The 10,802-nt window shown below is 45.1% G+C and overlaps 1 protein-coding gene across 1 annotated transcript in view; it reads left to right on the forward strand.

Moving 5' to 3' along the window:
- Window positions 1-7,287, forward strand: part of LOC109895822 (nuclear receptor corepressor 2) — a 125,384-nt gene extending 118,097 nt beyond the window's left edge. The window contains exons 41-47 of the mRNA XM_031829429.1: window positions 1-200; window positions 402-524; window positions 690-832; window positions 935-988; window positions 1,700-1,912; window positions 2,189-2,365; window positions 4,017-7,287. Coding sequence (XP_031685289.1) covers window positions 1-200; window positions 402-524; window positions 690-832; window positions 935-988; window positions 1,700-1,912; window positions 2,189-2,365; window positions 4,017-4,195 — 1,089 coding nt within the window. The 3' untranslated portion in view covers window positions 4,196-7,287. The remainder of the gene's footprint in view (window positions 201-401; window positions 525-689; window positions 833-934; window positions 989-1,699; window positions 1,913-2,188; window positions 2,366-4,016) is intronic.
- Window positions 7,288-10,802: the final 3,515 nt, after the last annotated feature.

Genomic DNA, 10,802 nt, shown 5'->3' on the forward strand with positions numbered 1-10,802 from the left:
GAGGTGATCACCAAGGACTACACCCGGCAGAGCCAGCAGGCCCAGCAGCAGGTCCCTATGCAGCAGTCTTACCATAGCAACTCAGTCCTGGACCTGACCCGGCCCCCCAGCGCCCCGCAGGCCCCACCTGCCTCCCAGGAGCCCAGCCAGGGGCCTCGCTACACTCCAGAGGGAACCGGCGGGGATCGTGCCCGAGACAGGTACTGCCCAGACTTTATACTGTATATGGCACAGCTCTGTATCTTCCTAAGGGTGTCGCATGTTAAGTACTACGTTTAATCCTATGTGGAAATGCACATACCGAAATATTACTGACATTAAATGATATTGAATATTGTTTAGATGACTGCATAATCAGCCAGACCACAGTGGCTCATTAGTGTGTGTGTGTGTGTTCCCAGGTCCCCTCCTCAGCCCAAGGTGTCACCTGTCAATATGTCTACAGACGGCATTGAGCCCGTGTCCCCTGCCGGAGCCATGTCTGAGCCAGAGACACAAGGGGCCTCCTACCCCAACGAGCAAGGGTAAGGTTTCACCCTACCTCCCTTCCTCACACAGATATAAATCATTCTCTAGACTACTCTTGATAAAAAAAAATATTTTAAAAAAGGAGGGAAATAGCCGTAGTGTAGGAAGCAGTAGTACAGTAGTTCTCCGGACGCTAACTAGATGTGGTCATCTCCCCACAGCATGGGTTCTCGCTCCCCTCCCAGCACCTCCCAGCCCCCAGCCTTCTTCAGCAAGCTCACTGAGAGCACTTCGGCCATCGTCAAGTCCAAGAAACAGGAGATGATCAAGAAGATGACCGTGGTCGGCAGTGACGCCGACTTCAGTGAGTCCCACCACCACAGTGACAGCATACAGCATTGGTACTGTTGATACTGTAGTCATAGACAGAGAGACTATGCTCTAAATATACTGTTTCCACATCCAGATCCTGGTCAGCCAGGAACAGAGATTTTCAACATGCCTGCCTCTACCACTGCAGGTAAGATACAGCATTTCTAGAAATGATCGTGGGATATTAGTGGGGAGTGGTGGATTATTGTTACTCTCAACCACAATGTTGTATAATGTGCTTAGAGTAGTAGTTTTTCTGTGATTTAGGCATGGTAGACGGTTAGCGATAGGTTCTGTTTATATGACTCTGTTGTGGTATAGATCAGCATGGTACAGCAGAGAGGTTCTCCTCCAGTTGGTATACATACGGCCAGGTTCCCCTGATGAGCCCCTAGCTGACACAGCTAGGCTTTTGGCTGCGGCTCCAGAGCATGTGCATCAACATGGCTACTCACAGGAGACTGGAGAGGGCAGGAGCTACATGCTGGATGTTATTTAGAGTCCATCACCTCTCTCTCCTGTGGCTATCCTCTGGAGGCTCATAACCTACATAATGCCCACTGACAGACTGAAAGCTGCGTCAGCACAAACCAACATGTCTCTCTCCATCTCTCTCTGAGGATGTGCTGACTGGATTTTTCTTCCCCTCTCTGCTGTTCCACTCTCTTTCTCTCACTCCCTTTTCTTGCTTTCTCTTGTCCCTGTCGTCCTTTTCTCTCCCTTACTCCTCCGTTTTCATGTTGGCCCTTTTCCATTTGTCTTCTATTTGACCATATCCTCTATCCATGTTTCTCTTTCGCTCTCTCTCCCGCTACTCAATGCCCTCTCTAACTTCCCCCTGCCACTTCCTGCCTCTCAGGACCTGTGAGTATACGCAGCCACCCGGCTCCCGAGGTGTCCGGTAACACCATAGGGCTGGAGGCCATTATCAGAAAGGCCCTGATGGGAAAGTATGATGAACAGGCCGAGGAGCGTCCTCCCTCCTCCAATGCTATTAACCCCATGGTTGCCAGTGTGCCTACCGCTATGCTCCCCGCTGATGGACGGACGGAGGACTCTTACTCACTGCAAGGTGTGATATTACCTCGTAAATCTCCCTCTGTCATAAGCCTCCAATCCAAGTCGCAGGGCTGTTGGGTGGATTGTATGTACTGGTGTTCAGAGCGCTCAGTATTTCCATTATGAAACAGTACTGTATGTGTAACAAATCAAGTGAATTATTAATTCTTTCAGCTTTGCTAGACTAGTTTCTCACAATTTTAACTTCAGATGTATGGTAGATAAATGTGAATAGAACTGGCCACTAAACCACAGGGCTGCGTTGTGTTTTCTGTCTCTTTTTGTGTAGGTGGGGGGAAACCAAAGGGCAGCGGGCGTTCTAACGGGCGGAAGGCCAAATCCCCCGGGCCGGGCCTGTCAGGGGGGGAGAGACCCTCCTCTGTGTCCTCTGTCCACTCTGAGGGGGATGCCAACCGCCGCACGCCCGTCACCAACCGTGTCTGGGAGGACCGGCCCTCCTCCACAGGTACTGCGGCCCCCCCCCCCAATGCCCCTCACCTCTATCAACATCTGATCTCTCACTGCCCCTCTCACCTCTATCAACATCTCATATCTCACTGCACCTCTCACCTCTATCAACATCTCATATCTCACTGCCCCTCTCACCTCTATCAACATCTCATATCTCACGGCACCTCTCACCTCCTATCAACATCTCATATCTCACGGCACCTCTCACCTCCTATCAACATCTCATATCTCACGGCACCTCTCACCTCCTATCAACATCTCATATCTCACGGCACCTCTCACCTCCTATCAACATCTCATATCTCACGGCACCTCTCACCTCCTATCAACATCTCATATCTCACTGCCCCTCTCACCTCTATCAACATCTCATATCTCACTGCCCCTCTCACCTCTATCAACATCTCATATCTCACTGCACCTCTCACCTTCTATCAACATCTCATATCTCACTGCACCTCACCTCTATCAACATCTCATCTCTCACTGCCTCATCTCTCACTGCCCCTCACCTCTGTCAACATCTCATCTCTCACTGCTCCTCACCTCTATCAACATCTCATCTCTCACTGCCTCTCATCTCTCACTGCCCCTCACCTCTATCAACATCTCATCTCTCACTGCTCCTCACCTCTATCAACATCTCATCTCTCACTGCACCTCACCTCTATCAACATCTCATCTCTCACTGCTCCTCACCTCTATCAACATCTCATCTCTCACTGCACCTCACCTCTATCAACATCTCATCTCTCACTGCACCTCTCACCTCTATCAACATCTCATATCTCACTGCCCCTCTCACCTCTATCAACATCTCATATCTCACGGCACCTCTCACCTCCTATCAACATCTCATATCTCACGGCACCTCTCACCTCCTATCAACATCTCATATCTCACGGCACCTCTCACCTCCTATCAACATCTCATATCTCACGGCACCTCTCACCTCCTATCAACATCTCATATCTCACGGCACCTCTCACCTCCTATCAACATCTCATATCTCACTGCCCCTCTCACCTCTATCAACATCTCATATCTCACTGCCCCTCTCACCTCTATCAACATCTCATATCTCACTGCACCTCTCACCTTCTATCAACATCTCATATCTCACTGCACCTCACCTCTATCAACATCTCATCTCTCACTGCCTCATCTCTCACTGCCCCTCACCTCTGTCAACATCTCATCTCTCACTGCTCCTCACCTCTATCAACATCTCATCTCTCACTGCCTCTCATCTCTCACTGCCCCTCACCTCTATCAACATCTCATCTCTCACTGCTCCTCACCTCTATCAACATCTCATCTCTCACTGCACCTCACCTCTATCAACATCTCATCTCTCACTGCTCCTCACCTCTATCAACATCTCATCTCTCACTGCACCTCACCTCTATCAACATCTCATCTCTCACTGCACCTCAGCTCTATCAACATCTCATCTCTCACTGCACCTCAGCTCTATCAACATCTCATCTCTCACTGCCCCTCACCTCTATCAACATCTCATCTCTCACTGCTCATATTCAACTGTATCAAAGACAGGAAACCCATCACCTTTAAACCGTATTCTGCTGCCTATGGCATCATGGTCAGTACTCAAGGATTTATTGTTGCTGTTCTTCCTCTTGCAGGTGCAACACCCTTCCCGTGTAACCCCCTGACCATGCGTTTCCCAAGTGGCATGCCGGTGTCAAACCCCTCCCCCACCCCCTCTGGACAGATAGGGGCTCAGGGTCAGGGCCGGTCCTGGGAGGAGGAGCCCAAGCCCCTGCTGTGTTCTCAGTATGAGACCCTGTCTGACAGTGAGTGAGAGACCCTGCCATGGAACAGAACAGCACCCGCCAACTAACCACCTCCACTGCTGCTGCAGGCACACACGTGACACACACACACACACACACACACCATTCCACTCTACAGCTCCATCTCCACCCAGCAAGGGAGTACGACAGGACCTGACCTCTGGGCCTCCCATCTCACACAGCTGACTGACGATCACAAGCACCGATGGGGGTGTGCTGAAACACTGCTGCTCCGTGTGTTAGTGTTTCAGTGTATGCAGTCACTCCAGGACTACTCTAAAGGACAAATCACTTGTTTTTTGAACTTCATTTTTCCCCCTCTTACTGGCCTTATTGATACGAACACATCAACTCATGCGCTTGTTTGTATACTGTTCTAGTGTCTTCTACGGTCTGTGGAAGGGACTTGGTACGGCCCCATAATCTGATGCTCATGTGTTTTCATTTGGCCCGCGGAGTGATTCACTTGCCCTGGTCAAGGATGGATGTGTCCTCTGCTTGTACAGGAAGCCTGCTCTGTTCGGCCATGTCAGGGCTCTAAACAGGGATTCAACCTGGATCTTCAGCTTGGAGAAGCCTGCTGCCTCCTCTGACCAGCAAACCCAACCTTAGTGGACATGCATCAGCACAGAAGTGTCTGTCTCTCTCTCTCTCTCTCTCTCTGTCTCTCTCGCTCTGCGCCAGTGACCCCTTGGACAGGGTGTGAACCACACAGAGTTCTGTTTGGAAAGGTCTGCTAGGGAAGTGGTCTTCCTACACTGGGTCATTTCACTGTGCGGAGGGCAGGCGGACAGGCATGTAGCCAGGCATGCCATCTATTGTACAGTACTGTGGACACTAAGTTCAGACGGCCTGTGCATTTCTACTACTGTTAGAATGCATCAGATGATGGACAGGAGGAGAAAACCAACACAGGAAAACAATGTCTTTATTTTATTTTCTCCTTTTTAAATCCAGTCAGTCCAGTCCTGTGTTTGAAAGTGAGCTGAGACCTTTTAGTACTTTTGATCGTGAATGTTTTGATGGTGTCAGTTTATCTCTTATTTTCAATGATCTATCTTCGGGGGTTTACAGGGTATACATGCTGTCCATTGCTGATGTCATCATACATTTGAAATGTTACTGGAGGACGGTGGTGGCATTATGGTCTCCAGACATCCAATAGAGAGAGCGGTCTGTGGGTGTGATGGACGGCACGAAGAGACAAGTGACACTTTCTCACTGTTTTTATATCAACCACATCTGTGTTTGTTGAGAATGTTTTTGGATGTTAAGCACTTAGTTGTCAATTTGTTCACAACGGCATTTTTAGGAATCTGTTTCGGGCAGGCGAGAATGGACTGGAGAAGACGAGTGTAGAGTCCTACTGTGGAGGCGTCCTCCTTTAAACATCTATTTCATTTGGTCTTGCCACCAACATTCTTTAGTGCTCCCAAACTCCAGCGACAATCACAGTTCTAGTGAAACATTACCTAGTCCGCTTTGAGTGGGTGGAGACCAACCTTAAAGCTGCTTTAGGGCAATTTTCCCAGCATCAGAGTTGGAATTTGCTTGCATTAAAGAGGTGACAAATGAAAGCCATCAATGTTTCTATGCCTCTTGGTCCATGGCGGTGCTGGCTGTGGCTGTAGTGTGAGCCCCAGCTGGCCTGCTGGAAGCCTGTCTCTTGGAGGAAACTCCTAATGTCTCTAGGGGCTGCCTGTTGTGACAGTCTGACCTCTGATCTTTTACTGTCTAGAGGAAGAGGAGCTCTGCCTTACGCCAGGCCAGATGCACCTTCTTATCGAGACCTGAGTTTGTACAGTTCTAAGATATTTCTAGTGTTAAGTGCCATTTATTTGACATAATCCAGTACTGAAGTTACCAAGTGACGCACAATTTTCTTTTTCATTTTTTCCTATCATTTTTCTTCATGCCAGGGTTATACGTGTCCATGCAGGGAAATGTTGAAACCAAGAGCAGATGAAACGTCCCTCTTTTGATTTTTTTTTCTAAATCTGTCACAGCCTTAGCTCTTAACTGTCACACATTCTGTCATGATCCTGATTCAGAGGAGGTTTAAAAGTCCAACAGTTGGTGTTCATTTACCATGTGTGATTTTAAATTTGTACCCATTTTTAAAGGCCATCTCTTTGTTGTTGATGTGGTATATGACAGTGTTCATGGCTTGTATTGAGTGTTGAAGCAAGAGACGCACAGCTATTCTCAGTGTGACTGTTGTTGAGGGCGACTGCGGTGTGTTGTCCTGTCCGGTCCACTAGTTGAGAGCGGGTTGAGTTAGTCATGATGGAGACTTGTTAGTCATGAACATGTGTAACAGTTGTTGGACTGCCTGTGCTCTCCTCCCCCTTCATCTTCACTGGATAATGTACCGCTTCTTACCCTGGCTACCTCAACTGGTCATGTTTTACATCTAGTCAGTCAAGGTGGAGGTCAAATTAGACGTTTTTAACTGGGCCCAATAAAACAGTTTTGGCCTCTCTACTTGTATATCAATTTACTATTCATGAAGTCGTTGGGAGAGCAAAGTGACAGTACATTTTGACATGATAGGAAGACAGAACCATATCTACATTTTAGCTAAATAAATAGCAGAGGAAACTAGAAGAATCAGTTTGAAATGTACTGATGTGTATTTTAAGGATTTATGTTTTTCCCCTCTGGTTTCTGTTTGTTCTTTACACTGCTTGCTTTGATTACTGTCATGTCACTCTCCGTGCTAGAAGTTAGCCTTTCATTTGTAATGAAAATAATCATTCAAGACGAACGATAAACGAATTAGTCGAATGGCCTATACGATCCCTGTATTGTACAAGGGTGGGCGGGAGAGATGGCATTGACAAATGTTCAACCATATTGTGCATAATGATTTCTTTTTTTATTATTATAACCCACTGTATAATAGCAAGGATTGTATATAGAACTGAAAAGATGTAAATATTTATGTGGCTTGCTGCAAGGTTGGTATTTACAGAAAAACTATTCGCACTGTTTAATTCTACATGCCCACCAGCAAGCTTTGTGGATAGCAGTGTAACAATGAAAATAAAAAAACACTGCCTTAATGTTTAAATAAAAAGCTTATTGCCATTGAAACTTACGCTGTCTTTTTGTGTACTTTGACTGTCATTTATTACAGTGTTAAATGTATATCCCATTGAATAGCCTATTTAAGAGGTAGACTCGGCGATATGACGTAGATGCAGAAAGTAAACTGCGTAGTTAGTTGTTGCAGAAATTGACCAAGAGTGTTGAAGCGCGACACTCATCCGCTGTTTTAGTGCCCTGTCTACCACGTGAAGTGAACCCTTGCACATGCGTAGGGTGTGTGAGAGCAAAATCTTCCATCTCGCTCATCTCAATGATCTGCGGTGCTGCTCATGGCAAAGTGATTTTGCTGAGTCTACCTTTTAAAACGAAAGTAAAAGCATTAGACTATAGATGACGCAGACGGCTATCTTAGGGGAAACAGGAACTATGATCACAGTAACCTCGTTCCCAGGCTCAATTGCTACTGCATGGCAGCCGGACAGTTTACCGATCACTGTACCTGTACACAGACAATCTGTAAATAGCACACCCAACTATCTCAGCCCCATATTGTTATTTAACTTTTTGCTCTTTTGCACCCCAGTATCTCTACTTGCACATCATCATCTGCACATCTTTCACTCCAGTGTTAATGCTAAATTATAATTATTTCGCCTCTATGGCCTATTTATTGCCTTTACCTCCCTAATCTTCTACATTTGCACACACTGTACATTGATTTCTCTATTGACTATGTTTGTGTAACTCTGTTGTATTTGTCGCACTGCTTTGCTTTATCTTGGCCAGGTCGCAGTTGTAAATGAGAACTTGTTCTCAGCTGGCCTACCTGGTTAAATAAAGGTAAAATAAAAGATTATGATCACAGTAAATACACTGAGTATACCAAGCATATACCATATACCAAACATTAGGAACACCTTGTTTTTATACTCCGTGCAGTGGAAACCAGCTACCACAAGTGGGTGCTAAACTCTTATTGGATGTGGGTGTTGTGACGAGGAGCTGCCTGCATAGCTTTGCCACACACCACTTTTCTGACACACTGAGTACCATTAAACACAGGGAAAGGAATGGCACATTGCCAATCAAATGATTGGTTAATGAGGGGGTTAAATGCAGTGATCTGAGGACATAAGGTCATCTATCCTTCACTAACTGTCCAGACCTTGTGATATTTATTTTATTTGATGTAGTTTCCTTTATTATTTTCCCCTAACCCTACCACCCCTCCCCTAATTGGAGTACGCTAATGGACAAAAATACTTCCAGCTTATACATACTACATACATTTCACTGACAGTATATTTTCCATTGGTTTTCTTTTGTTTGTTTTTAGTCCCAGCCTTCTGGTACCCTCAACCCCTCCCATATATCTCTAAACACGATCCAGTTTAGTTTTCTAGCTGCCATCTATTTTTCTACTGTCCTGTGATGTTTCACAAAAGTTCTGAAAAACCTTCACAAAAAAAACTTTCTATTCTCATTACGGCTCTCCCCGACAATTTCTTTTTTGGGGTTGACTGGTCTTCTGACCAATCGATTGCTCGACATTTTTTATGTGTATTTTTCCAATTATAGACACCCTATGTGTTTTAATAAAATCAGCTGTATGCATTGAGCGTGTCTGCTACTTTAATCTTACTATTTGATGCCTCGAGGGCGCCAAAGATCTAGATCAACTGAATAAAAAAAAATAAAAAAACGTAACCTGACCCAACTATTCTCCTCCCGCTCCTGCTGGCTTTCGCAGATTCTGCCATTACTCTCCTGAAGTTGCGACAATAGGCTACAGGAGGAGTCGGCAACCTTTCTCATGTGGAATGCCAGTTATGCTTTTCATATGCAAATTTTTGTTGAACAGTTTCATTTCATTTATAATAAAGTCTTCATATGTGAAAATGTGAAAATAAAAACATTGCCGCCTGCAGGTAGAACATATCCTGATAAAAATAAATATCCTAAAAATCACATTTGCTACCCATGGCCTGTCTGCAATGAACTTGATACATTGTAACTATCGACTATTAACTTGGGTCTGGCCAGAAGCTTGTTCCCTAGCAACATTGTATAAAATATTCTGGGCCCTCAGTTTCCTGTGCCAGTGAGCTCGGGACAAACACAGCTGTAGGTTATTTGCCCAAGGGATATGAAGCAGTGCTTGACTTGAGCACCTGAACTGAGTACAGCACCTCAAATTGTAAAATGCTTGAGCTCCTGTTCCTCTTATAGTTTATTAACTCCAAAGTATTGTGGAGCTCCTGCACCTAAATATAAACAGGACCAGCACCCAAAATGAGTACCGGAACCTATTTCAGTCCAATTCAAGCATTGATAAGAGGCCTATTTTATGACGTTTCCATTGTATCAGAGCATGATATTTTTCCCTTTCACAATGAAGGGATATCAAATGGGAGAGAGCTAGAAAGTTTTTTCAAATACATTGAAGTATTGGAATTCTGAAATGGATGTAAAAACAGACTTTGTTTGCTTGCTTTTTGAGGTGAAGAAAACATAACTTTGAGAAGCTCCACAGGTCATTAGTGGTGTGGCATTAACCCATCAGAAATATTATCAGATCACCTAATGTCAGCGGTGGAATAAGTTTCCAGTTGTCGTACTTGAGCAAAAGTAAAGATACCTTAATAAAAAATGACTCTATTAAAAGTAAAGATAACTTAATAGAAAATGACTCTATTAAAAGTAAAAGTCACCCAGTCTAAAAGTATTTGGTTTTAAATATACTTAAATATCAAAAGTAAATGTAATTGTTAAAATATACTTTAAGTATCAAAACTAAAAGTAAAAGTATAAATAATTCCACATTCCTTATATAAAGCTAACCAGACAGCATCGTTTTCTTTTCTTTTTTATTAGCGAAAAAGCAAGGGGCACCGTCCAACATTTACAAGCGAAAATCAGGAGCAGTAGGGATGACCAGGGATGTTCTCTGTTTAGTGAGTCCTCCAGATCAGAGGCAGTAGGGATGACCAGGGATGTTCTCTGTTTAGTGAGTCCTCCAGATCAGAGGCAGTAGGGATGACCAGGGATGTTCTCTGTTTAGTGAGTCCTCCAGATCAGAGGCAGTAGGGATGACCAGGGATGTTCTCTGTTTAGTGAGTCCTCCAGATCAGAAGCAGTAGGGATGACCAGGGATGTTCTCTGTTTAGTGAGTCCTCCAGATCAGAGGCAGTAGGGATGACCAGGGATGTTCTCTGTTTAGTGAGTCCTCCAGATCAGAGGCAGTAGGGATGACCAGGGATGTTCTCTGTTTAGTGAGTCCTCCAGATCAGAGGCAGTAGGGATGACCAGGGATGTTCTCTGTTTAGTGAGTCCTCCAGATCAGAGGCAGTAGGGATGACCAGGGATGTTCTCTGTTTAGTGAGTCCTCCAGATCAGAGGCAGTGGAGATGACCAGGGATGTTCTCTGTTTAGTGAGTCCTCCAGATCAGGAGCAGTAGGGATGACCAGGGATGTTCTCTTGATAAGTGTGTGAATAAGGACATTTTCCTTTCGAGCTAATCATTTAAAATGTAATGAGTACTTTTTGGTGTCAGAGAAAATGTA

This window comes from Oncorhynchus kisutch, linkage group LG8 (assembly GCF_002021735.2).
Source record: "Oncorhynchus kisutch isolate 150728-3 linkage group LG8, Okis_V2, whole genome shotgun sequence".
Lineage (NCBI taxonomy): Eukaryota > Metazoa > Chordata > Actinopteri > Salmoniformes > Salmonidae > Oncorhynchus > Oncorhynchus kisutch.